Source organism: Strix aluco, chromosome 16 (genome assembly GCF_031877795.1).
Source record: "Strix aluco isolate bStrAlu1 chromosome 16, bStrAlu1.hap1, whole genome shotgun sequence".
Classification (NCBI taxonomy): domain Eukaryota; kingdom Metazoa; phylum Chordata; class Aves; order Strigiformes; family Strigidae; genus Strix; species Strix aluco.
Window position 1 is genome coordinate 11,109,999 of NC_133946.1, and position 27,381 is coordinate 11,137,379.

The 27,381-nt window shown below is 44.1% G+C and overlaps 4 protein-coding genes across 5 annotated transcripts; 1 reads left to right on the top strand and 3 right to left on the bottom strand.

The window, feature by feature from the left end:
* Window positions 1-785: 785 nt before the first annotated feature.
* Window positions 786-6,408, bottom strand: LOC141931018 (olfactory receptor 8U3-like). The gene is made up of 2 exons (XM_074842626.1): window positions 5,590-6,408; window positions 786-926 (listed from the first exon to the last, which is right to left on the bottom strand). Exons 1-2 carry the CDS (start codon window positions 6,406-6,408, stop codon window positions 786-788), a joined length of 960 nt encoding a protein of 319 aa, XP_074698727.1.
* Window positions 6,409-10,470: 4,062 nt separating this feature from the next.
* Window positions 10,471-12,462, bottom strand: LOC141930811 (olfactory receptor 5G9-like). Of its 2 annotated transcripts, XM_074842154.1 has the most exons (2): window positions 11,490-12,401; window positions 10,471-10,801 (listed from the first exon to the last, which is right to left on the bottom strand). In XM_074842154.1, exons 1-2 carry the CDS (start codon window positions 12,399-12,401, stop codon window positions 10,715-10,717), a joined length of 999 nt encoding a protein of 332 aa, XP_074698255.1. In that variant the 3' UTR covers window positions 10,471-10,714. The 2 variants fall into 2 exon arrangements, with proteins under 2 accessions (XP_074698255.1, XP_074698254.1); XM_074842153.1 differs by lacking the exon at window positions 10,471-10,801 and having other exon boundaries at window positions 11,463-12,462.
* A 6,272-nt stretch (window positions 12,463-18,734) lies between these two features.
* LOC141930815 (olfactory receptor 5G9-like) lies at window positions 18,735-19,682 on the bottom strand. Its single transcript, XM_074842158.1, has one exon. It carries the CDS (start codon window positions 19,680-19,682, stop codon window positions 18,735-18,737), a length of 948 nt encoding a protein of 315 aa, XP_074698259.1.
* Window positions 19,683-24,005: 4,323 nt separating this feature from the next.
* LOC141931019 (olfactory receptor 5AP2-like) lies at window positions 24,006-24,965 on the top strand. The gene has a single exon (XM_074842627.1). It carries the CDS (start codon window positions 24,006-24,008, stop codon window positions 24,963-24,965), a length of 960 nt encoding a protein of 319 aa, XP_074698728.1.
* The last annotated feature ends 2,416 nt before the right edge of the window (window positions 24,966-27,381 follow it).

The window sequence follows — 27,381 nt, forward strand, 5'->3', positions numbered from 1 at the left end:
AGATTTTGGGTGGGACACAATTCTGGCAACGTGCTAATGTACGTGTGCCCCCAACAAGTCGTTAGCACAGCTCCAGGTCCCCTGAGCCAGGCCCATGGCTTTGTGCTTTCTGATGGTTCTTCTAGACATTGGTCAAAAATTGCATCTGAGGCCACAGCTGGACCTTCCCCCGGATAGTCACATTCCTCCCTGCTGTCACCAGGTCACTCACATCGGATAAACATCCCCCTCTCATCAGGGTCACCTCCGGCAGCGTCCTGCAACCCTCTCAGCCCCTTCTTCTACAGACAACCGCTATGTCCCACTTGCAGCCTTTACGAAGGGGACCTCACTGATGCCTGTCTCAGCAAAGCCTTCCTAAGACAAGGTTTAATAATGCTCCTAGAAAAATTCAGAGTCTGGCCCACATTGCAGCTCTCCATATATCACTGACTTAAACAGATTCTTCAAGCTTATTTAGGAAAAATGATTATGAAGCAGGCAAGGGAAATATTAGTAATTATTTACCTCCAATTTGAGCATCCTTTTCGTGGGCAATATTTTCAGTTAACACAATTTAGACACAAAACATCGTGGTACTGTTTCATTTTTGCTAGGAAAGCATTGACAACTGTTAATTATTGAAGGCTCACACCACAATTAAAATAAATTGACATAGTTTGAAGAGAACGATTTGTTATGGTGGTTCTCCATACCCTCTGCTGTGTGATCTCTTTATCTCTACGCAGACCAGTAATGACCGATAATGCACATTCCTTCATTACCCAAGAGCTGAAAATGCATTTTCAAAGCCTGGATAGACATGGCACCAACTTTCGCACCCACAACCTCCTCAGGGCCCCCTTCACCTCCTTGTTCCTCAGGCTGTAGATGAGGGGGTTGAGGGTGGGGGTCAGGACAGTGTAACACACTGAAACCAGCTTTGCCTGATCCCACGCACACGCCTTGTGAGGCTGGACGTAGGTGAGCATCCCCGGTGCGTAGAAGATGGTGATGGCAGCCAGGTGGGAGGTGCAGGTAGAGAAAGCTTTAAGCTTCCTCTTGGTCAAAGGGATGTGCAGGATGGTGTGAAGGATGCAGGTGTAGGAAACCAGGATCATCAGGGCAGAGCCCATGATGTTAAGTCCAGCATTGGAGACATGCAGGATCTCGTTTGTGCGGGTGTCAGAGCAGGAGAGCTGCAGGATCGTGGGCAGCTCGCAGAAGAAGTGGTTGATGCTCCTGGCCCGGCAGAAGGACAACCTCCCCGCCAGGACAGTGTGCCCAAGGGAGGTGAGGGAGCCCGTGGTGTACACCAGCACCATCATGCCGGAGCAACGCGCCCTGGTCATGGTGGTGGTGTAAAGCAGCGGCTTGCACACAGCTGTGTATCGGTCATAAGCCATCACCCCCAGGAGGAAGCACTCACAGATGATCAGAGCAAGGAAAAAATATATCTGGGCAAAACAACCCAAAAAAGAGATGTGGCTGCTCCCTAGCAGGAAGGTCTCCAGCGCTTTTGGGATGATAGCAGAGGAAAGGCAAAAATCTATGAAAGATAAGTGGGTCAGGAAGAAATACATGGGGGTGTGGAGCTGGGGGTCGGCGTTGATTAGCAGGATCATCATCAGGTTCCCCAGTGCCATTAAAACATACAGGGATAAGAAAATTGTGAAAATGGTGGTTTGTAGCTCTGGGACATCAGAGAAGCCCAAGAGGATGAAGCCAGACAAAACAGTGATGTTTTCTCCATCCATCATTTCTACAAGTTAGATGAATTTGCATAGAAATAAAATGAATCAGTGAAATAAATCCCTAAGAGAGAAATACCCTGGAAACATGGGAGTTGAATCCATAAAGTAAATGTAGTAGAAAATGCTATATTTTTGAGACAAATGCAAGGCAACTGTATTTCTGCCTTTAGCCCAAGCTTCGAAGCCAAAGAGATGAAGGAGCTATTACTCACATATTAAAAGAGAATAATTCTGCCATGTTTTATATACATTGTACAGATGATACACTAAGAAACATCAAAATGTTTATTCAAGTATAAAAAGTCAAATAAACACATTCCAAAATGTAGAAAACAGAGAAGATACAGATTCTCACCACTGACTTCTGGAAATTTTAAGGATTTTTTTCTTTCTTTTTTTTTCAGACTGGATTAGTGCTCTTCTGTGGCCTCGTTAGATCTGATGCAGCCTTTTCATCATGAAACAAAGCTGTGCACTTGAAATTGTTGAGGTTTTTTTAATTTCTAAATTTATAGGCTTTTGAAGAAAAACCCCTGCGTGTGCTGTGTCAGAGGTGGATCAAATATCCACGTAACAATGTTAAAATATATTATATACAAACCAAACTTTTTAAAGCTTCATCTTGGATATTCCCATCTCTCCCATTCAGCTCCTCTGCAGATTAAATATCTGATGGAGGATCTATCTACAGATGTCCACATCTCAGCTGAAATGTCCCTAGATCAGTTGTAGATGGGGTCAGAAGTGTGGTTTTTTCAAACCAACCTCCTCGCCCCTGCTAGGGCACTTGGTTTGACACCATGGATGCTCTTGGAGATCACAGATGGACTCCCTTTAGCTGCAGCTCTACCAGCACATCCCAGCCATGAAACAGCATCCACTCCCCCAGAATAAGTTGAATTAAAAAAATACAGAATGCAGAAATGAGTTCAGGAGGGTAATGAAGTCCCAGTGCCACTTGTCTTACTCTACTGACCTCAGATCTTTTTGGTCAATATCGCTTGGTAATGGAGATGTAGTTGTAGCTCCGTCTGGACAACTCGTACCCTTGAAGCACACGTTTCTGTCTTTTGGCAAAAATTTCCTCACTGGGATTAAATTGATTGTGTCCTAGAGGTGAACGTTTCCATCCCGTAGAGGCAACCTCTGGTGACCAGCTCATACGTGAACGTGCAGCCCTGGAGAGGACAATCATATCTTAAACAGCTTCAAGGTTAAGAACATGCTAAATGTTAAAAAAATATTTAAACATTCAATAAATTATTTATAATAAAAAAAATGTTTAAAATCTTGCCAAGTACAGATGGAGCTACTCCGGAGCATGAACCCATGTTGCAGGACTTCACAGAGCAGAAGCTTTTATTCTGAATTTTCTTCTCATCTCAACAGAAAAGCTGGTTGCTGTTCAGACATATAAACAAAACAGAAGTATAATTAGGGGGGGTTGGCTTTTTTTTTTGGTTTAGGTTTGCCAATTGATCATTTGAATACAGAAATTTTAAAAAAATTACTACTGAGACATGAAATTAAAAAAAAAATAGGCTCCTTATTACACCAAGTCCAGCTCCCACAAAAAGGGACTGGTGTATATTTTTGAGGTGTTAATCAATACAAAGGTATTTTTTGCAATATGAAGTATACAAACAGCTAAAGAGATAAAGCGGACGAGTCACAGTGGAGACAAAGTGTCGTGAAATGTGTTACGGGTTAAGGGATAATGGAGAGAACAACGAAGCACCGGGCTGCGTCTTCTTACACCACCTGCACTTAAAAATGCTTTCAAGCACGTGAAAGGCAGAACGACTAGGGTCACCAAGTGGAAATGTCAAACCCTTTTTTACCTGCTTGGTTAAAAGGAAAGGTGTCAGTAGATGTGGTGCCTGCAGCTCCTTGAGAAGCCCACCCGATGGGTCAAAGCCACGGCAGGAGGAGAGATGCTCGGGAGGAGATCGCCCAGGCTGGCTGGCAGAGGGGTTTTATCCCAGATGAAGCATTACCTCAGATGTTTGTGCAAGCCGCTCTCCCTCAGGACCCTCATCCAGCTGATAATTGTTTTGACCTGATCAGAAAAAGCCTCTTTCAATTCCACCCCCAAAACCTTTTGGGCTGTACCAACACCTCCAAGACCAGCTCTGCTGTAGAGACCTACAAGGCTGCCCATGCCACCAAAGACAAGTCCAGGGCAGTTTGCTTTTTATTTATCCAACTACCACAAACTTCTCTATTTCAGTCTTTCACTGAGGAACCCCTTTACTACCAACAGGGAAACCTGATGGATCATCTAATATTGCATTGAAGGGTGCTGAAAACAAGCCTGATGGACCATCCACTGTATGAACGGTTTGAGCGTGGCCATGGGAAGCCCTCACCAGCAGATATATTTATTTCCATACACTTTACTGACCACTGTACAGCACTTTGCTCAAAAGCATCATTTTACACAGTTGCTTTGAGGATATAACAGAATTAACTCAGATTTACCAGTTTTATTCTGATGAATCCTGAGAGCCAATGTTTCCTGAAAGCTTCTACTAGGTGAAGAGACATTATAAAACCCCTAGGACAAATATTAAATGATAACTTTGTCCCAGACATTTAAAAAACACAAAGGATGGGGCAGATGTGAGAGAATACCGAACTATGAGAGTGTGGGGAAGCAAGATGAAGAAGTATACAGATGGGTTTAGATGTTTTTAATGTAAATTTATTTTTCTGCTGGAAGGCACCAGACTATTAGTCTTGGAAAAAAGGATTTCCCCATGTTTTTTAATTTCTTTCTTCCCCATTCAGCACTGGGCTAAAACCAAGGCTTGTGGAGTGGGAAAAGCAACATAATAAGGGGGAAAAAGCCCTCACTCAACTTTAGGACAAAAAAAAGAGATTTAAATTTTATTTTTTTTTTAATATTTGGAAGGAAAAATAATCCACTAAGAATACCTGCTTGGGTAGGGTGTGCATCTGCAGCGTGAGTAATGCAGCTTGAAATCCCAGACGCAGACAGCTCAATACTGCACTTGCTCCATCTCCATCGTAAGACGACCCCAGGTCACCAGCACCGTGGCTGTTTGGGGGAAAGGAAGACCTAAAATCCTCCCTCCCTCCCTCCCTCCCTCCCTCCCTCCAGCAGTCTGGCTCTTTACAGACCTAGCTAAATTCACAGCAGAGCAGAGGCTCAAATATGTCTTGTTCTCCATTACCATGAGTGCTTTGGTGACCAACACACCGTCACAGCATTATTTCATGTGACCTTACTTTGTGGTCTGAAGCTAAAACTCCTGAAAAAAATCAATTAACAACCTCCTAATACCAGGAACATCACCAGAGGACACCTGTTAATATAAAACATGAGAGATCAGACACTACTGGTTTGATGTCACCAGGGCAAAGCCACCACCAGCATTCTCCTTTTTGTTCTCTGAAGCCTGAAATGTTGATTATTATTTTTAATTATATTTAATTAATAAATAATATCTATTTCAAGTCATATTTAAATAAAATTTACTTTGGATAATAACTTTCTGCCCAGCACACGGTCACTGTCAGGTCTCACGCTACAGCCAAGGAAAGTCCCATCCCTCCTAGTGCAGGGTGTGCAGGGTGAACTCCTTGGTTCAAGGAGAAATATGTTTTCCAGGTGTCCTGCTTCCAGGTGCACTTAGTCCCTGCTTCCTGAAGGTGCGATATCTAATCCTCCTCACCATAGCCCTCTCCTCTCAGCTGACCAGGAACCATGGATAGACAAAGAGGAGAGGACTCTACCTTTTGCTTTCCTCATGGCATTCTTCATGTCTGTGTTTCTTAGGCTGTAGATGAGTGGGTTCAGCATGGGGACTGCAACAGAGTACAGCATGGAGACCACATTATCGTGCTCCGAGGAGTGTCTGGAACTGGGGCGCAGGTACATGAAGAGGGAGCTCCCGTAGTACAAGGCGATGGAGACCAAGTGAGAGGCACAGGTGGAGAAGGCTTTGTGCTGACCAGACACGGAGCGGAGCCGCAAGACAGTGGAGAGGACTGACAAGTAGGAGACTAGGATGAAGACTGTGGTGCTTAGCACATTGAACCCCACCACGGCAGAAACCATCGCCTCGTTGACACGGGTGTCAGAGCAGGAAAGGGCTAGCAGCGGTGGTCCGTCACAGAAGAAATGATTGATCCTCTTGGACCAGCAGAACAGGAGACGAAATATGGAAGCTGTGTGTATGGTGGAGCTGATCACACCAGCTAAGTAGGCACCAGCCAACATCCCAACGCAAAACCTCTGGGACATGACCACAGAGTAGAGCAGGGGGTTACAAATGGCCATGTAGCGATCATAAGCCATGGCAGCCAGCACGTAGCACTCAGTGGTGGCACAGGTCGCAAAGGAGAAGAGCTGAGCAGCACACCTAACGAAGGAAATAACCTTTTTCTCCACTAAAAAATTCAGCAAGGTTTGAGGGATGATGGTAGAGGAGTAACAGACGTCCAGGAGAGACAAGTGGCTTAGGAAGAAGTACATGGGGGTGTGTAGGCACGAATCAATTCTGATTAATATAATTACTCCCAGATTTCCTATTAGAGTGACCACATAGATGACAAGGAATAAGACAAAACACATCACCTGCAGGTCTTCTCGGTCTGTGAAGCCCAGGAGAATAAACTCAGATGCAAATGTATAATTATCTTCATCCATATTGAATATATAAGCAGTTCAGCTGCTTTATGTATTTCAAATGGAAAAGGTTAATAGGCCCAAATCTGTCAATAATGTTAAGTATGTTAGTTTTTGTCTATCAAGCAGCTACACCACTTTAAGTCAATATAAGGTAAATTCTCTTTGAGAGAGGAAAACCTCAAGTTCCCGAGGCCGGTCTCCCAGTTCAGCCTTAGCTAAACACATACAACCATCAGCAACACACCTGGAAGTGGGTGAATATTTTAAGGCAAGGAAGGAGGGTAATGCCATACCAGAATAAAACATAAATAAATTACAGGGCTTTCTCATAGTTCCTCTCAAGCCATTTACACATGGAAGTCCATGATTTTCACAATAACTGCTGGAAAAATGAAATCAATTCTCATCTTTCGAGTGCGCCCAGTCCAGTGTGAGTACATGAAGAATAAATATCTGTTCCCTGTGTCCCGGAAGACCTCTTCTAGGTGAAAGCACTGGAAAGTGTAACTTTCCTTAGTGTAATTTTTCCTCGTGTAGGATGGTGCAGTGTAAGAGCCAGGATTTGTCTCACCGCGCTTTGCTTTAGACGCGATGCCTAACTTGGAGATAAAAGATAAATTCAGGCTTGCTCTCTCTGCTCACCAGGGAGAAATCAGCAGCTCTTAAAATCACACTCTATGACAGATAGAATAAATAAACATTGATTTTTCCTGGATAACATTAATCATTGCTTGACAGAGTTACACCAGAGAGCAAAACAAGAGTGCATACTGCTCAGCATCTGACAAGCAGATCCGAACTTAAAAGTCATAATTATTTGATGACCCTTTGCTGAAGGGGTGAGGTTCACCTCCAGATCCAGACATCTCATTTCAGATGTCCTGTGAGCAACATGTCTGGTCTCCTGGAGTTATTAATGGGGATTTAGAGCTGCTTTTCACTGCCCATGTAGAGATGCCGGAGGCAAAGCAGCGTCTGAGACATCCGCATGGCGCTGGAAGATGTATTACAACTAATGAAAATCGAGCTGTTTGGGTCTGGAGCTGAATCCTCCCCCAGAGGCAGCATCCACCTGCCTGGATGTAGACATCTACTGCCATTGGAGAATTGACCTGAATTTTACAATTAACTAAGGCTCACCTGCACTTTTTCTTACTTGACAAGCCAACGGCTTCGTGTGGAGCGATTCAAGATGTAGATATGAAACCCAGGCGGTGTATGAGGCTCCTGCCCACCAGGAATCACATCTCCCTGTGACTTGAAGACATCTGACTGGAAGGGAGATAAATTAAAAACCCATACCTTGCTGCTTCAGCTTAGGTATTATTCATGCTGACAGGCAGGTGGTTGGTCCACACTCTGCTAAATAACCACCAGCAAACCCCAAATATTTATCACTGTCCTCCTGGGGAAAGGACCTTAATTTGTGGCTCCCGATTTCCTATTCAAATTTGATAAGATCTTGCATCTCCTTGGCAAGCCAGCACAAGACCTTCCAACAAGCTGCCCTAGGACTCACCCAGCAGCTTGTTAGTGTTTTCCAAGATGTAACTCATGATGTTCTAGATTGGAGAACGACCAGCCACTGCCAAAACCCCAAAGCCGAGCAAAGCCTTGTAGTGCATCTCCTGGCTAGATGGCCATTAGCCCACTCTCATGGCCATTATCCTCAAAAGCTCCATGTGGGAACAAGGGGAAGGTGTCAGATCTACAGAGCTAAAATACATTGTTAGGGTAGCTGGTGTTTTAAGTCTTACAGCCCAAACTAGTGAATGCAGAAAAGCCTCGTTAATGGGATGGTTTAAAATGTGAAGCAAAAGCACCCTGCGCTCACGCCTCCAGCATCCCTCTGGTTTCTCAGGGTGACCATCTCTGCGGGGAAGAGTCTGCCACAAGTCCTGGGGATCCTGCAGATGCCGCAGGATGAAGCAGGATTTTCACAGCGGGATTTTCTTTCACTTTTCTCTCAGCTCCAGCTGAAGCAGTTTTTATACTCACAGCTGCTCCCCGCTCCGGCTGGACCGGTACACCAGGTCTTCTCCCATGCAGCATCTGCCCGTGCTTCCAGAGCTTTGCCCTTCGCAGCGTTCACAGAGCCAGGGATAAAACAAGTCAGGGATAACAACCTCCAGGGAGCTGTCAGACCAGGCGAGGGTCAGCCCCACCAAGCCCAGAGGGGTCCCGAGATCCTCCACCGCCAGGTCAAGATACAGCTAACAGGGGTTTAAAATTGACACCAGGAGGTTACCTTTAATAGTTTCATGCATCCTAAAAAAAAATCACGAAAGGTAGTTTATTGTGATATCTGTGCATAATGTGCAATATCTGTATTCAAAAACCTCTTTTTTTCTTTTCCACAGAACAGCTCTTCTTGGAAGCCTTCAACCCTCAGCACAGACTGCACATGATGAGAAATCCAGCACTCCCTCTTTTCATTTTATGCTGATGTTTAGAATGAAAAAAAAAAAGCACCTTATTTTTCATTTTGATGTATCTGCCTTTATTTTTCAATCAGAAACTCTTCCTATACTTTGCTCCCAAAGATGAGAGGGGGCTGCACCCCTGCAGTGCCTTCCAGAAAAGGACAAAATTCACCTCTTCGTCTGCTCAAAAAAAAAAAAAACAAACTAGTAGGGAATGACCCCAGTTTTGTCCACCCAGCACTCAGCAGGTCATAGCGAAGGGTGGGTTTCTTCCCTGTGAAGGTCACTAGATGAATCCACTGTGCTGACCCAGGAACTGGGTAACTATATAGGCAGCCTCATCCATTTAATTCAACATCCAAGAGCACTGAGGGCAGCTGCTCACCTGGGATTATTTAGGTAATGATGGATGCAATTTACATAAATCAACAACAGAAAATTAAATCCTTCACCTACATGGGATAAAAGTTCAAATCTATGTATTTTCATTGGCTTTTATTGTAAAATCTGGGATAGCTTTGTCAGGACTAAAGATGTGCTGGAGGGACCCTTTCCGAGAGTGATCTGTAGGAAACAATTGATGTAAGAGGCAATAATTTAAAATATCAGGAATTATCATTTCAAGTTGTGTATGGTTAGCCCAGACTACTTAAGAGACAAATAATTCATAAAGCAGAGTGAATTTGATAATCTAGATTTCATACAATCTGAAACCTCGCCCAAGAATTGCATTAGGGGAAAAAAAAAAAAAGTGCGGTTTAAAGCATCATTTCTAATGCGAAGGGAACGTGGCGAGGAGCTTGTTCAAACATCTGACATTGCCCGTTCATTTTTAACAGGCTCAGAAGCTGATGCCGAGAAAAGAAACAACCTAAATGGTATCAGCCAACTATAGAGGCAGCACGATGGTCTTATTTTATTTATATGCTATTTCTCAGTTCCCTGAACAAGGACAAGCCACTTAGCTACCCGAGGCTTGCTAGCACGTAAGAAAAAGAAGTTTTTATCTATAATAAAAAGGAGAAGATATTTCCAACAATGTCCAACAGATGGTGATGATGTATAGGAAATCCTGCTCAGTATTTTCCTATCCACTTACATAGAATTTCCCCCCTCCAGCACCCCCTTTTGGTATCTGAAAGGGACTGTTATGGCCATTTTGCATCTCTTGGGCTGACAGCCGAGCACAGTGATACATAGAAGGAACAAAAATAAGTCTTTCACATATAAACAGGAATGGATTTTATTCAGAAGTAGATGAAATGCAACTTCTGAGAAGAAAAGGGGCACCTGAAGAACAGGCATATTTGTACACCGTCGTGCCTTGCCAGCAACAGTAAGTCAGCTTCAGGCTGGTAACTTTAGTATCAAAAATAATAATAAAATAATAATTTTTTTAAAAGTTCTAGGTGCTGACCAGGGCCACATCAACGTTTAGGTTAATTTTCACTGTGTTAGAGAGTATTTTTCCCACTGTTGACAGTCAAGTGACTGCAGATGGCAAATACTCATCCAGGGCCCAGCCAAGCCTTCCCCGTCCCAGCCGATCATCCCCAAATCCCCTCCCAGAGGAGCTTGTTAAGGTGATTTGATCAGGGACACCTCTTGCCTTTGAGTGATGAGTTGCTAAAGAAATATAAAAGTTTTTTTGGGGCAGGGGGGGAAAATATTGTGGTTGCTGTTCCCTGGTGGCATTGCATTTTCACAGCAACCACAAGTTTCTGTTCAGAATACGGTGAAAGGGGGGAGATGCAGTTGCTGGCAGGAGTTACTTCTTGCATAAGACCTTTTTTAATCACCCTCAGGTTTTTTTGTCTCAGGGTATTTCATTTTTTTTTTTCATTTTTTCTGTTCCTTTGTTGTTTTTTTTTCTTTTAATTCCTTTTCCCCATTGCCTCACACTAAAGTACAAATCTCTGGACGCAAACTCTACAGATACTATTATTGTCTTTGTTTTTAACAAACCACTGTGGGCATAAATTAGAAAACTAGTTAGAGCTTTGTTTCAAGGCTTCAAAAGGCAGAAGTTGTGTGGGAAAAAAATGAAAGGACAAAGGCGTATCACTGCCTAAAAAGAAGTGACAAAGATCAATTTAACTCAGCAGCCTGCTTTCAAAGACAGACCTATTTAAGAATTTATGTTTTATTCACTTGGCTTATGCACGATATCCCATTACCTCCTAACTACATTAAAACTGCAAAGTTTATCCATTTAGATCTTGTGTTTCCATCCTTCCTAGGAAGAGCTTTTCACGGGAGCTGCCTCCCTGACCCAGCCCATAAATCACTGAGACTCCGGATAAATTTGGGATAGGGAATAACAAGGAAAATTAGTAATATGTGTCTGTTAACATACACATTTAACACAAGAATATATTGTATTATATATAAATATATAGTATAATATACATTTAATATGTATATATGTGTATAACTTGCCAGTCATAGGACCAGAGACCTCCTAGATGTCCTTTCTGATCAAAAATTATTCTATGTCCCGCTCAAAGCACGGCTGACTACCCAGCCACATCAGGTTGCTCATGGCCTCATGGAGGCAATATTTGAGTATCTCCATGGGTGGAGCCTCCACAGCCTCTAGGACAAATCCCTGTTACCCACATTCCTGTATCAGGTTTTATTGAGGAGGGTTCAGAGCCTGACTGTGATTCTTTCTGCTGTTCTCCTCAGAGCATCCTTCACCTCCTGGTTCCTCAGGCTATAGATGAGGGGGTTCAGCATCGGGATGACCACCGTGTAGAAGACGGACACCACTTTGTCAGTGTTCAGGGAGTATCTCGAGCTGGGGCGTAAATACATAAAGATGGTTGTCCCATACAACATGGTCACCACCGTCAGGTGGGACACACAGGTGGAGAAGGCTTTTTGCCTGCCTTCAGCTGAACGGATCCTCAGGATGGCAAAAGAGATGAAGATGTAGGAGACCAGAATGGTGGAGATGGTGCTGAGCTCAATGATGCCGGCCAAGGAGAAGAGGATCATCTCATTAGTGTACGTGCTGGCACAGGACAGAGCCAGGAGGGGAGGAACATCACAGAAAAAGTGATTGATGACATTGGAGCTGCAGAAGGGCAGCCTAATGATGAAAGTCATCTGTATAATGGAGTTCAGGACACCCCCGATGTAGGACCCCACCACCAGCCGCACACACAACCTCCGAGTCATAACAGAGGAGTAGAGCAGGGGGTTACAGATGGCCACATACCGGTCGTACGCCATGACGGCCAGCAGGAAACATTCCGTCGTCACGAAGACGATGTACAAGAAGGCTTGGCCCATGCAGCCAATGAAGGAAATGGTCTTCCTCTCCGATAGAAAGTTCACCAAGGTCCTGGGGGTAATCACGGAGGAGAAGCAGATGTCAACAATGGAGAGACTGCCAAGGAAGAAGTACATGGATGTGTGGAGCCGTGGGTCACGTCGGATGACTACAATTATCCCTGTGTTGCCCAAAAGGGTGACGGTGTAGATGAGCAGCAACAGCACAAAGAGGGCTGCCCTCATCCCCGCTTGGTCACTCAGTCCCTGGAGAATGAACTCTGCCACTGAGGTGTGATTCTGCTCTGCCATTCAGGGCTTCACGTCCACCGAGGAAGGAGAGAGCCTGAATATATAGGACAGGGGAGATCATGCCTTTATTTATTTGAACTGAAATGGGATAGCTTGATAATTTACACGCTGTGCAGCCAGACCACTCATTTCCAGGGAGCTAGTGGGATGGACTGCACTGTAGCCATCTGCTCTGAGCTTGGCCTCCTTTACAGTCCGAGGAAAGAGGAGTCCCCTTCTGAAGGGAGAGCATCATCACAGCTTTCCCAAACACCTTCCCTGCCTGCAGCAAGTCACTGCGGAGGATCTCTCGCTTTCTCACTGTGGGCAGAGCTTTGGGCAGGTTCCTTTGTACCGCAGAATCCCATTTTGGTACCTACAGTTTGATGAGATCAATGGATATCGCAGCAGATCGGGATTCAGGTGACACAGACCAAATCATCAGCTCCGCCCTTGACCGCCGGTGATTAAGTTTTTCACCACGTTTTTTTCCCTTCCTCCCTACTTCAAACCAATCATAAGGTGCCCAGAACAAGACAACTCTGATTTTAGCAGCAGCTTATGGCTATAATTGTAATAGCTTTGAGAAGAAGTAAAAATACTGTAGCTTTCCTTTGTTGCTTTTGAAAAAAACACTGAGGTAAAGGAAAAAATTTGTTAGGAAATAGGGAGGGAGAGAGGAAGGGCATGTTGCACAATCCTAAAACTCATGCAGGACATGAGAAGTTTAATATTACAGTCTCAGAAACATTGGGGAGATGAAACCACAGAGACCATGAACAAAATTTGGGTCCAAAGCTGTTATTTTGAACTGGGGTAAGCATCAAACAATTAAGAGAATATACAGTTAAGAGACTAAACACCATAAAATCTGTCTTGATTTCCCCATGACATTCAGAGCAAAGGTACTAGCCATGGTGTTAGGGTCCAGTATAAAGAGTTTATGTGGGTTTAACAAATGATGAATCATCGCATCCCTGTTTACGGCTCCCCTTGCCATGATGCAGTAGTCCATGGCACCATGAACTGCCACGATATGCTGATGACTTTAATCACGCTTTGTATTTCCAGAAGAGGACTGGGAGATGAAACCTGATTTACAGAAGTGATTTAAGTGTCAGGAGGTAGCTGTGAGTGTTTATGAGCATGAACCAGCTGTAACGGATTAACTAAGCCCAGACAAAAGTGTGATTCAGTTGAAAAAGTACGGCTGAGAGCACTGGCAGAAGGCACAAGGGAGGGGAATGGTCAAGGGGTAAAAAAGAGCCAGACTGAGAATTCACTGTTTTAAGATGCCATCTGAGGAGAAAAACCTTCTCAGAGGGAGCCTGATGGTGGCACAGCATGGCATCCTGGTGGTTAGGGCACTCACGAGGACTTTTCTCACCCCTTTTTCACAGACTGTTTTGGGTTGGAAGGGAGCTTAAAGATCATCTAGTTCCACCCCCCTGCCCTGGGCAGTGACACCTTCCACCAGCCCAGCTTGCCCAAAGCCCCGTCCAACCTGGCCTTGAACCCTTCCAGGGAGGGGCAGCCACAGCTTCTCTGGGCAACCTGTGCCAGGGCCTCAACCACCCTCACAGGGAAGAATTTCTTCCTTAGATCTCATCTAAATCTCCCCTCTGGCAGTTACCCCTCATCCTATCCCTACACCCCCTGATCAAGAGTCCCTCCCCACCTTTCCTGTAGCCCCTTTAAGTCCTGGGAGGCTGCTCTAAGGTCTCCCTGGAGCCTTCTCTTCTCCAGCTGAACCCCCCCAACTCTCTCAGCCTGTCCTCACAGGGGAGCTGCTCCAGCCCCCCCGAGCATCTTCGTGGCCTTCTCTGGCCCCGCTCGAGCAGGTCCGTGTCCTTCTGCTGTTGGTGCCCCCAGAGCTGGACCGAGCACTGCAGGGGGGTCTCCTGAGAGTGGAGCAGAGGGGGAGAATCCCCCCCCTCGCCCTGCTGCCCACACTGCTCTGGATGCAGCCCAGCACACGGGTGGCTTTCTGGGCTACCAGCACACGTTGCTGGCTCACAGGCAGTTTTCCATCCACCAACACCCCCAAGTCCTTCTCCTTGGGGCTGCTCTCCAGCCACTCCTCACCCAGCCTGTATTTTCAGCAGGCAAACCCCAGCAGCTCCTGCCTCTCCCTTCAGCTGGAAGAGGAGTCAGTGCTACAGAAGGGACCACGGATCTGTGCTGAGCCAAACTCACTCAACCCCAGTTGCCTTATTTTAGGCACCTAGTTAAGCTGCTTGCCCTAATGAAAATGCAAAATACAGGTTTTTGTCCCTGATAACATGAAGGTTCAGAATAAAACAATTAAATCTTTACAGGATTAAAAATGAGAATCCATCTTACCCCACCAGATGAGCACCAGGATCAGAAGACTCATTGAAGAACCATTCTCCATCAGCAGAATATTTCTTTAAAGAAGCATTCTTTACTTTCTAAGGTGAATATCACTTTATTTCAGGGTCAGTGGGTGGGTTAATCTTTCCTTAAGAGCATTCTCCTCTCTTCTTCTCCTAGGCTCCTTAAACATAAGCACCATGATTTCCGATCTTTTGATTTCAAAATACTGGAGTGCATCCCAAGTGCATCCCAGCAGAAATATTTCATTTTCTTTAATCAAAGCAGAGGAGCAAGCCTTTACCTGGTGTAAAAATCAGAGCAGCCTCCTCAAAGGTAACATTGCTGCAGTGATTTATACCAGAGCAGGGTAGTCCCAGCAGAGCTCACCTGGACCTTTCGGGGAATGGTCACACCTACCTCTGGCTGGGGGTCACCTCCTCTTACCAGCTGTGAGGTCTCTTCCACTTTGGATGACTCTCCAGGCTCAGGATGTCTGCACAGTAAATCTGGTGGACTAACCCTTGGAGCCATGCTCTTAGCTTCCAGATAAACAAGAACGTCTCTCCTGAGCATCTGAGAGCCTACTGCACATTTTCATCTGATGAAGTTCTTCACTTGCAGCAACGTGTTGCTTTTATGTATCTCTCTACAGGTCTTTGTGGGCAACGGGCACTGCTCCTCAGGGAGCGAATGTTTGTCATGGCTTTGGCTACAGTTCAGGTCTCTAAGAGAGGGGAATCCTGATGGTATACTGCTGGCTCCTTCATGTGAATCCATGAGAGTCACAACAGTCTAAATGACTAATAAAGACTTAGCCATGCATGCAGGAGGATGCAAAATCCTGTGCTAATTATTGTCACCAATATCAATAACCTGTTACAACACTCAGCAGCCTCAAGGGGCAGAAAAGGTAGAGATCCAAAAAAGCACAAGTTGTTCTTCACAAGCCTCTCTGAAAATCAAGGGGGAGGTAAGAAGGTGCATCCAAAGGGCAGTTTACTCCAAGTATCTTAACTACCTACTGCAAGCAGCTTAGGCTGTTGTAATTAGCTCTGGATGGGTGCCTGGAGCAGATGGCTGGGATTATAGAAGATGAAGGCTGACCCAAGCCTCCACGCAATGAATGAGCCTGAAAGGCTTCCAGGCTACTGACAGGTAAGAATGGGCAGGTCTATACAGGACCCACCTGTCAGAACACGACTGACAGTCCATTAAACCTTTTTACTATGCTCCAGATATTTCCAGAAATATCTCAGCTGCCTGTTATATCCTCCCTTTCGCAGAGAGCCAGGTCATTCTGCTGCTCCACCTCTACTGCAAGATCAAAACCTTCTCATCACAGACTGTTTTAAAAAGTGATGGTGCTAAGCCAGTTTTTTCTGCAAACTTTTTGTCTAGCAGAAAATTTATAACATATTCATGGTAATTTCAGTGTAATTCATCTCTGCTCAACACACCCAAGAGATACCAGCTTCTGTCAGTGTCTGGAACATTTTCAGGAGTTTAAAATTCACACTGTTTCTTTCAGTATAGCTCTTTTTCCCTTTAAATGATAGAAGCCCATGCTTTTAGATTAAACTGACAGCATGGGTAGTCACCATGTAAGCAGCAGTCCATATTTGGATCATATTTGATCCATAGATGGGATTTATTCATCTATCAGTTGTCAACAACGTTAAGTGTAGACATATGAGCCAGCTGCCTAGGCTCTTCTTGCAGTCAGAAATGGAGGTGGTGGTTCAGCTGTTCAGACATGGGTGCCCAGGACTACCCGAGACTCCCCATACATCTCTCCTGCTCCCCTAAAGGGCACAAGTCTCCCTACATTTTGTACCATATCTGCCAAACCTGTGTCCATATGTCCTATGGTGTCCTCAGGTGGAATTAGATGGATCAAAAGACTCAGTGTAGCCCAAGGGAGGGTTTGTCATGTCCAAAGGAGACCCACACATGCTCACATGAACAAGCTCTCCGTCAGTATTACTGAGAGTGTAGAGGACTGGCTGAGAGATGGACACATAGGATGGTTTTGGACTCACCTTGCTGCAGGTCAACATGACCTATGGACCTACACATGAACTATAGGTGTCCCAGCTTCTTTTCCAGTCTGTGAACTCCAACTGTGTGATTCAGTTGGCCAAAGGGGTGGCTCAGGCAGAAACACTACAGGACTTACAGGACCCTGTGACCTTCTGAAGGAGCAGCTGGAGCCCAGCAGGAAACTTTCAACTGCACTGGGGACCAGAGCCAGCACAACCAGCAACAGACCAGCACCTGCACCAGCAAACCCAAATATTGACAGAGAAGAGCAACGCAGAGAGTTGTGCTGACTCCAGACAGGGTTTTGGTTGGGTGTAGCTCTACAAAGGGCAATATTTTAACAGCAGGGTTTGTATTTGGGGAGTTTGCACCAACACTTTCATCACCAATTCATATTTGTCCCCACTCTATTACCAAACCTCCAGGTACAACTCAAAACACCCCTTCCTTCTCAAGAAGGTCAAGAAAAACATGCATTCCAGTTATTTCCAAAATAAAATTTTCTTCTTACAAAAGAATGACAAAGAAGGAAAAACAAGTTGTAGAAAGCAGTTACACAGTTATCAGGTAAAAACCTTTGAAATGTATATCACTAAATTCTTCATCTCCCTTGTATCAGCTATGCAGCTCTGTTGTATATTGCTGCTTCTAAGGGTATTTTTGGCCTATTAATTTTCCTCTTATAATGGAGGTAGAAATGGAAAGGAGGAGTTTCAAATAAAAACCCATGAAAACTACATAAACTGAAATCTGACATATGGAAAGGACGTGACTTATAGGCTGGGTGGGTTTCAGCCCCCATAAATTCAGATGTCTTGAAGTTAAATGTCAGAGTCATGTCACATTTCCTATATGCATCATACTGTGTCTTTATGCAACATAGTTCACCCAAGCCATTTCCCATGTTTATTTTAACAAGAATCATGGTCTTTCGTTCCTGTTAGGGAGGGGGACTAAGATCAGATTTAATGTTTACCCATTAAACTTCAAATTTGGCCAGTTAAATCCCACAGCTAATGGTCTTTCAGATACAGGTAACTACATGCTTTGAGAAAATTAGAAATATCAGGTTTATTGCAACTAATGCACCATGGCTTTATTGTACATCCTTAAGTTTGAATATGTACTGAAAAATTCCACTAAACAGTACATTTAGGAACTGTCACTGTCCAATACTTAATGTTGTGTATTAACAAAGTCATCTGAAGTATTTATTCATTATAAAACACATTTTGAAGGCTTGAAGTGCAACATTTTTAAAATACCTTTGAACATACTTTGATGGGTCAATATTGAAGAGGATTCGGAGAATTTCCTCTCAATTTCCACCGCTTCCTGCAGATTTAGGGAAACATTTCCTCCTCTCCCATCCAAGCCTCCTTGGTCTGCTCCACACGTTCTCCTGCGTGCTCCCACCTGTCATGGGAATTACCTGAAAGCACTGAAGTTCACCTTAAATCTGTAGATCCCATCTCATGGCTAGAAGAGGCACAGCACTTGGTAGGGATGTAGTCCGCTGTGCTGAGGATGACCACGAGCAGGCTCGGGCCAAAGACAGCTGAGAAAAAAATGGTCCAAGTCCTCAGCAAAAAATCTCACAAATGAGTTATTTTTACAGGGCTGAGCCTTGTCATTGTATTTCCCTTCAAGAGAGAGGTGACTTGGGGTTGCCTAAGAAATGGCAGGTCCATGAGAAAAGCCAGCATATGTTTTTCTCCAAATATTCAGAAAAAAATCTGGACATTTTAGCACATTCCCTATGAACTGACCTTTGCTAGGTCTTCAATGAGTATGTATTTCTCCTGTTATGAAAAGCGCTATCTAGAGGCTGAGGTATAACAAAACAATCCCACATCAATAGAGCCAAACTACAAAATGGACAATAATATCCAGAAGAATTAACACAGCTTCTCTCTGATTTCAAAAAGACCCCAAAGCACAGACCCCATTCCCATCACTGCCTAAATGTCAAACCATTTACCGCTTTAGCAGGAAAATAATTACTCTCCCCACTGCTCTCTTCAGAGCACTTTTCACCTGCTGGTTCCTCAGGCTGTAGATGAAGGGGTTCAACATCGGGATCACCATTACATAAAAGACGGAAACGATTTTGTCCCTGCCCAGGGAGTAGCTGGAGCTGGGCCGCAGGTACATGAAGAGAAGGGTTCCATAGAAGATGGTGACAACCACCATGTGGGATGCACAGGTACCGAAAGCTTTGCACCTGCCCAGCGCAGAGCCCATCCTCAGGATGGTGAACAGGATGTGGCCATAGGAGATGAGGATGACTGATACAGTGGTGACCTCGTTGAAGCCCCCAAAAGCAAGTATCAGCGCTTGGTTGAGGCGAATATCAGAGCAGGCCAGTTTTGACAGTGGTGGCCCATCACAGAAGAAGTGGTCAATGACATTGGGGCCGCAGAAAGACACTCTCAGCCCAAACCCTGTGAGCACCACAGAATCAAAAAACCCAACTGCGTAGGAGCCTGCCAAGAGGGAAACACAGACCTTCCGGGACATGACAATAGAGTAGCGCAGGGGGTTGCAGATGGCGACGTAGCGATCATACGCCATCACAGCCAGGAGATAGAACTCCACAGTTACAAAAGCAGCGTAAAAATACAGCTGTGTGAAGCAGCCAGCAAAAGAAATGGTCTTCCTTTCTGATGAGATATTCAGTAGCATTTTGGGTGTCACAACTGAGGAGTAGCACAGATCCAAGAAGGACAAGTTGCTGAGAAAAAAGTACATGGGGGTTTGAAGCTGGGAATCAAGCCGGACTACAGCAATGATGCCAAGGTTTCCCACCACGGTGATGACATAGACGAGCAAGAAAACCACAAAGAGGGTAACTTGGAGGTCGGGGCAATCCGTGAGCCCCTTGAAAACAAATTCTGTCACCGTAGTCCAGTTTTCCTGAGCCATCAGTGTGCAAGAGACTCCCAGCTCTCAGACAGGGAGGTGATTTCCATGGGATCAGTTATGCTGACTTGATCCCTTGCTTCGTTATTAGTGGTTTTTAAACCTGTGCTCTGTAGATAATGAGGACATTTCCTAATGAAACACTGCCAGATATCCTGGCAGGATGCTCAGTAGGCCCACAACCACCTGGCCATGCAGAGACCCGTCTCCTGACTACATCTTCCATCTTAAACCAAGCTTTTGTTGGTTAAAACCAAGCTTATCTTTCACCTTCATGCACTGATTTGAAGGAAAAAATAAAACCAAGAAACCAAGTTTCCCCTTGGACACCACTATGGTCTTCACTATGGGCATGATTTCCATCCATCTGCAGTTTTCTCCACCTTAAGAGACGAGCAGCTCATATTCATTAATGTTTGTTCTGATAATACACAAACTGGATGAATATTAGTGGTCACTCTGATTTTCAGGTTGATGATGTCCCAGAGACTCTTTTTATTATCCCAGGTAGCTCAGGGTTTGAATTTGTTGCTCAGGGCGTCTTATTCTAAGTGCTCAGAAACAAAAATAATGTTTGGGTTTTTTTAAAAAAAGAAATGTGATTACTAATAAAGTTAGTGGCTACTTTGGGAAATAAACTGCATTTCAATAACTGCTCTCATCTCATAAGAATACACGGACAGAAGGGCATATGTATATATCTTTCCTTTTCCAATATCTTCCAGCTTAGCTGGTGACTTGCTAAAAATTGTGCTCTTCCCTTTTTTTCTATCATTTAACTTACTTTTTAAGCAAACAGTAACTTCCCAAGTACTTTCAAACAACAGATTACCATGCCAAATTAAGGTTAGAAAGTAAAATATCCTTTTAGAAGAGAGTTGTAACATAAGTCTGTATCTCAGACATTTGAGAGCAGTTCAAATGTAGCTCCCCTTTCTCTCCAAGAAAGCCTCAGTTTGCCCTCATACCCGTCTGGAATGGACTTCAATTTCTTTTTCATTCCCTAGTCCAGGCCTCTGCTTGACCCTGAAGACTCTCACTGCCCCGGGTTCCTGCTGCCACCAATTCCACCACCATCCCCCAAACAGCACCCAAGATGCCACCTCTTCTAGTTTCCTGTAGAAGATCCAGACTTTTTCAGTCTGAACTACTTTTGTGCCTGCCTCTGCTGTTAGTTTCTCCAAGGAGATAATTCAAAAGACAGAGAGAATCTGCACCTTTTTATTTCTGAGGAAAACAATACAGAAAATTAGACAATATCCTATTAAGTTCACTTGAAAGTGTGTGTACTCATCTCATAAACAGGATAAAATAATTACTATGTCCCCAAAAAGGATTGTGCCTGAGAAGAGAGTAAACACATAAGACATACTAAAGATCTCTTCTGTACGTGTGTATACTTGTCCCAGTAAAGCTATTACCAGTAGCCAAGGATACATTTCCAAAGAGAAGTGGCAGTTTTTGCTCTTGTGACAATCACTGCTACATTTCTTTGGCATTGCGTCTAATCAGATCTTTCTTACCTGCCTGCATCACACAGAATCATCACTGACTTAAGAAAAAAACTTATTTTTCCACCTTCTAACTTGCTTTATAAATCAGAGCTTCAGGGAAACAAATTTATTCTAGGTTTTCTTCTCTCTTTAATGCTACATGGTGTTGAACATCCATGTATGGCTGTGTCTCCCAGAGGCTCCTGTCTTCACTATTTATTGCTTTCCAGCTTGGGTGGTTGGGGTAAGCTGCCAACAGCCTCGTTGGGCACATCACCCCATGCCAATCACTCTTGTTTTTTCTCCCCTTCAGATATAATTGGAAAGTTCCCTTAGCGATTTCAAGAGTTAGATGTCTGGAGCTATTACTTCCTCAACCCTTGAGATGGGTTGTCTTCTGGGAGCCAGAATACACTGAGATCAGAAACTGCTGTGAGGTTATTGAGAAACAACATCTCTTAGAGACGGCATCTCAGCATCTTGTAGCTATGGAAACACTCAAGCCAGAAAGATTTACCAATCCTTACTAAGTCTTGAAAATCATAAGGAATACTCTACCCATTTTCAAAACAAAATGTTACCAACCTACTAAAGACCATAATTCTAATATCTAATTAGGAAATGAAGGAGGTACTAAAGACCAGAGAATAACACTTGAATATAATGTTAAATTTATTACTCCATTCCCCTCACTGAGAATACTGTGTCCCATAGTACACATGGTCTGGGTGGAGAGAGACAGCCAGAGGAGCCCTGGCTGAGCTGTTGGGTGCTGAGGGTGATGGGTTGTACTCTGCCTGGGGGCTGGGGAGTGTCACAGGGGTTTGTCCTCTTTAATCTCTTTAAATAGACTCAAGGGGGACACCATGGTGTGCAGGGGACCATCCCACAGTACCTGAGCAAGGCGAGTAGAGCAGACCCAGACACCTGGACCAAATTCAGCCAAGACTCCAGAACGTCAGGCAAGTTGGTGATGATGAGGCAGGTCCAAAGTCAAGCCAAGTCAATCCCCTGGTTGGGTCCAGCAATTGCTAAGCAGGTCCATGATCAAGCCTAGGTGCAGACCAAACAAATCCATAGGCATACACACCTACTGCTAAACTGGAAACCAGGACAGCTCTAGCATAACCCAAAAGAGAATTATGCTCCCTGGGCTGAGCTTAAATAGAGCTCATGGGCAAATGGGCAGAGGGTGGGGATGGAGGCCCCAGGTGAGGCTGGTCAGGGTGATTAAGGCCTATTAGTTCACTCTGGGACAATTAATTGCTCTCTGAAAATGCCCATTTCTCACCATTGAGTATAGTGGAAGCCCAGAGTCACCAGCTCAGGTGTGAACATCTGGGCTATAGGTACCTAAATGTGGATAATCCCACCCTTGTTGGAAAACTGGGCTGTCTAGTGTCCACAGAGGGACATCAGCAGCTCTAGAGCCAGTCAGTTGTGCTTTATGTACCATTTGGGGATCCTCTGAAAGATCTGAAATGTCTCTTAAACCCATTTTAGTTCTGTAAGCAAGGTCAGACTGAAACCTTTGCATGCTCCACAAGTATCTCAGAAGCATCATACAAGCTGGTCATCACTGTGCAGATGTGCATCCACATGACGTCTTTCAGATACCCGAAGCAGCACAATGGCTTTCAGAATTGTATTTCAACCTTTTCCTTTTTTTTTTGCTTTGTTAAACCCTGCCATGAGGAGCCCCAGGGGCTTTCTCCCAGGAGAGCATGAGGAACCATATTTACAGTCCCATCATCCACAAGCTCAGCTACTGGAGTCTGGGAAGTCACATCGGGTGGTTAATAGAGGTTATGTGGACACGTAGATGCTCTCTGCTGCATAAACCCTTGACTCCCATCACTCGATAGCAGAGGAGACACAGGAGGAGCCGTAACGCCAAGACAAAGCAGAGCCTCGCCTGCGTTTAGGCAGTGGGCTTTCTTCTTCATGTCCTCATGTCCTCTTTTTTTGGGCTCTATCGGAAAACAGCCTCACCAAAGTAGGTTTTCTTTATAATAAGAGCGAGTAATGGCTTATGCAAATTGTTTTTCTCTTACTTAAGCAGCTAAAGCAAGATGAACTGGTTTATTCAAGTGTTAAAGAAGGATGTGTCTTATTTTGTTATAAAGAAATGCAACATTTCAAATTGTTAGCGGAGTATAGTCATTAACAAAGCAGCCTCTGGAATCACCACTTTTTAACTCAGTTCTCAAGTAAGCATCTTAACTTAATGCCCATGGTTTTAGGATGCTTCAGTGTGCTGGAATTCATAAAGGTATATAAATCATGAATTTACCAATGTGGATTTTATCCATTGTGAATGATATATAATAGTTTGATAAATGCAATTTGAAGACTGGAATAAAAATTAAAAGCCAAGGGAAAATGTCTGCAGGTCATTAATGTTGTGTAATCTGTGATTTCACTGGGACTGTGACTTTCTCTTGCTCCAGGTTTACGTGTGCTCCTATGAGGTTCCTCTGAGGTGTCTTCTGAAACAAATTTGTTTCAAACTGAAAGTTAATACAGATCTGATTTTTTTTCGTAAATCTGAAAACACACTTGCTAGAATAAATCCATTGTTTTAAGTATTCAAGCACAGAAAAACAAAATTGACATTATTATTGCTTCAGCTCACTCCCTGTGCTTTTCTAAGTACCTCAACTGAAAAACAAAAAACATGTACAATTTGAGTTTAGAAAATACAGCAGAATATACCAAAATGGGGCAGTTAAACTGGTGATTGATTGGAATGAAATATGGTCCAAAAGTGAAACTCTATTTTTTATCATTTTGATATTTTTATTCCTTTTGTCTCAGCAGGTAACATCTGGCCATGGGAGGAAATCACACGCAGACTAAATTTGTCCTCTTGGGAATTACAGACAGTCCATGTGTGCAGGCCCCTCTTTTTGGGTTGTTTCTATTGATTTACATTGTCACTTTGGTGGGGAACATGGGGATTATGGTCTTGGTTTGGGTGGTTCCCAGCCTCCACACCCCCATGTACTTCTTCCTCACCCATTTTTCATTCACCGATGTCTGCTATTCCACAGTCATCTCCCCTAAAATGCTCGCAGACCTGTTATCAGAGAATAAAACCATTTCTTTTGCTGGCTGCGTGATGCAGTTCCATGGCTTTGCTTTCTTTGCGACTGCTGAGTGTCACCTCCTGGCTGTGATGGCCTATGACCGGCATGTTGCTATCTGCAACCCCCCCCTTTACGTGACAGTCATCTCCAGCCGTGTCTGCCGGCGGCTGGTAACATCGTCCTACCTCATTGCCTTTCTTAGTGCCATCATCTACACAGGCTGCACCTTTGGGGGTTCCTTCTGCGGACCCAACCAAATCGACCACTTCTTCTGTGACATCAGCCCCATGCTAAAGCTCCTGTGCTCCAACACCCACAGCAACAAGATGGTCATCTTCGCTTTTGTTGTGATAAACGCAGTGGGCACAAGTGTGATCATTTTGCTCTCCTACATCTGTATCCTCCGCACAGTCCTGAGAATGCACTCAGCACGGAGCCGGTCCAGAGCCTTCCACACCTGCACCTCCCACTTGACAGCAGTTTCCTTATTCTACGGGACAATATTCTTCATGTACCTACAACCTGCATCTAGCCACAGAAGCCTGGATAAGGTGGCCTCCATCTTCTACACTGTGGTCACCCCCATGCTCAACCCATTCATCTACAGCCTGAGGAACAAGGAGGTGAAGGGTGCTCTGGTGAAGTGCAGGAGAAGGATGTTAAACCACTGTCAACATAGAAGAGTTGTATCAGCTAGGAAGTGAACAATTTATCTTAAGTGAGAAAGTTTATGATGCATTGAAATGACTGGATTTTTCCCTAAGCGTAGCAATTTTATGTAGGTTCTTCCACAGTTTCTGCACAAAAGTGAATTACAGTACTGAGCCCTGAGAAATAGATCCCACAAACACATCTTCCTTGGAAGGAAACCAGGCAGAGTGGGAGCCTCAAACTTTATTTCACTTTGCAGTCACCATCCTGTAGGAAGAAATTTCTCTGAATTATTCCAGGCTTTTTTTCTCACAGGAAGCATGAATCATGTTTTTATTGATTTATAACTTCTTTTCACTGATAAACATGTATTTTTCTTGCAAAATTATTGACCTTATCCCTAAACTCCAATAAAATTCCTCACTGTTACCTGCCAGGTATTTATTACAGTTAAGCTGCTGGGGTGGGAGGGAACATTTTGGAAGAGTAAGTGTATTTTGAAATTTGCTTGCCCAAAAAAAAGGTAAGATAAAAGTCTTGAAAAAATACAGTGCATTTGTTTCTGACTTAAAAAGTGAAAAAGCTGGTGGGAGTCGGGATTTCAAGCTATACCTTTGAATATCCAGGGGAATCCCTCCCTAGACTGCACACTTCAGCATTCATCTTCACTTAAAGGAATGAAGTGTGGGCAATATAACTAAAACTACACAATGAACTATGCTGAGACTGCCCAGTGTTAAGGACAATTTCTGCACAGTGATAGTGTCAAGGGGGGCTGCTGTTCATTTTTAAGTGGTGTTTTACATTCATCTTAAGTGCCATTTACTTAAGTGGTGAGACAAATGGAATTACACCCAGAGATATGCATCAGTGTCCCGCATCCAAACACCCAGCTCAGGCTAAAGCACACCATGAAAACCAAATGGCGTATTTCGTTTAAAAATTAAGCATGTGTCTAGTTTCCATAGTTGAAAGACAATCCCGAACACATAATCTATGGGTAGTTGATAGCTGTCTGGGTCTGAAAAAAAAGCCAAAACCCAGCAGTTCTGCAAATTACAGCTCATTGAAGGGGAGATAGAAATGGCCACAACACTGAGGAGGGACCAGCAATCCTTTATCTTTACCTGGCAGGCACGTAAGAGAAAAAGCACCCGAATTTCTGCTCGTACTAATTAATTCCAAAGGACATTTGTTGTTTCTTGTGTGCACACTCATAAGCATTTGTGATTAGGTGCAATTCTGCAACTTCCTTGCAAAATCTGGTGAAATTCAGGTTGGATGGATGAGTTCAGCGTAGGGTCTTCCTCCTCGCACACTTGATTTTGGTTGCCCCTTGCCTGTTGATGCCACTCGGACACCTTCAGGAGGTGTGATGAGTTACCGACCCACCTGCCTTGTCTGCAGCAGGGAAACGCTGCAGCAGGAAAATATCTTTCCCTTAGCTGTTGTGAGTAGAGTAGGAATTAGTTTATAGTTGGAAAGTAGATGGTGAACAGTCTCTTTTCTGTGCTCTGGCAAACAACAGCGAGAGGGGAGACGTTGTCTTAGGTCTGAGGGAAAAGTGGCTTCCAGCTGCAGCTGAACGTAGGAGCCAGAATCGATATAATTAAATGCTAAAGAACCTGGCAAGACAGAGACTTTTGATATCAGATAGTTTCTTTCTTTTAAAACCCTCACCACACATTGTTTACTTCCTTCTATTTTGGTGGATATTTTTGCTTATGCTATACATAATAGAGTCACAGAACCACAGAAAGCCCAGGTTGGACCTTGGAAGATCATCTGGTCCGACCTTTCATGGGAAAGGGAGCCTAGATGAGAAATATAATATGTAGGGCTCATTGCTGCTTGATGAATTACCCCACTCTGGGTGTCCTTATTGCTTCTTGTTTTTAATTAAGTTTCCAGAGCGGAGACAATTAAAATGCTCAAAGGTTTACCCAGACTTGGTGTTACGCTCCTAAAAGAGGTCTGGGTTGCCATAGTCTTGTGTGTGGTGGATCCAACTCAGTGAACTTCCAAGAGGAACTTCAGTCTAAAGTGCAGGGGAGGCAGAATCATAAACTGCAATATGAGAAACAGGCTTGTTTTTTGGAAACACTTTTTCTACTAAGAGCATCATTGAATTATTTTGCTTCAATCTTTGCAGAGAAGGAATCTACAAAATGTAGAAACCCATGGCTGTAGACACAAACTTCCCGCACAAAATACATAATAGATGTCCTCTCCGTAAGTGGTTCTGACAACTCAAAAATCAAGCAACTTTTTTTGGCAGGAAGAGCTGGAAATGTGCCTCTTCGCCCTGTGCCTCAGGTGCAGTTAGACCAGTCTGAATGTTTTGGAAAGAGAAAACTGGATGCCCTGGAGATCATTCAAAACCTGGCCTGTATTGACCTGAGCATTTACAACTATATTCATATAACCTAGACTTATCTATCTAAAAATTAGTTACGAAACCTTAAGCTT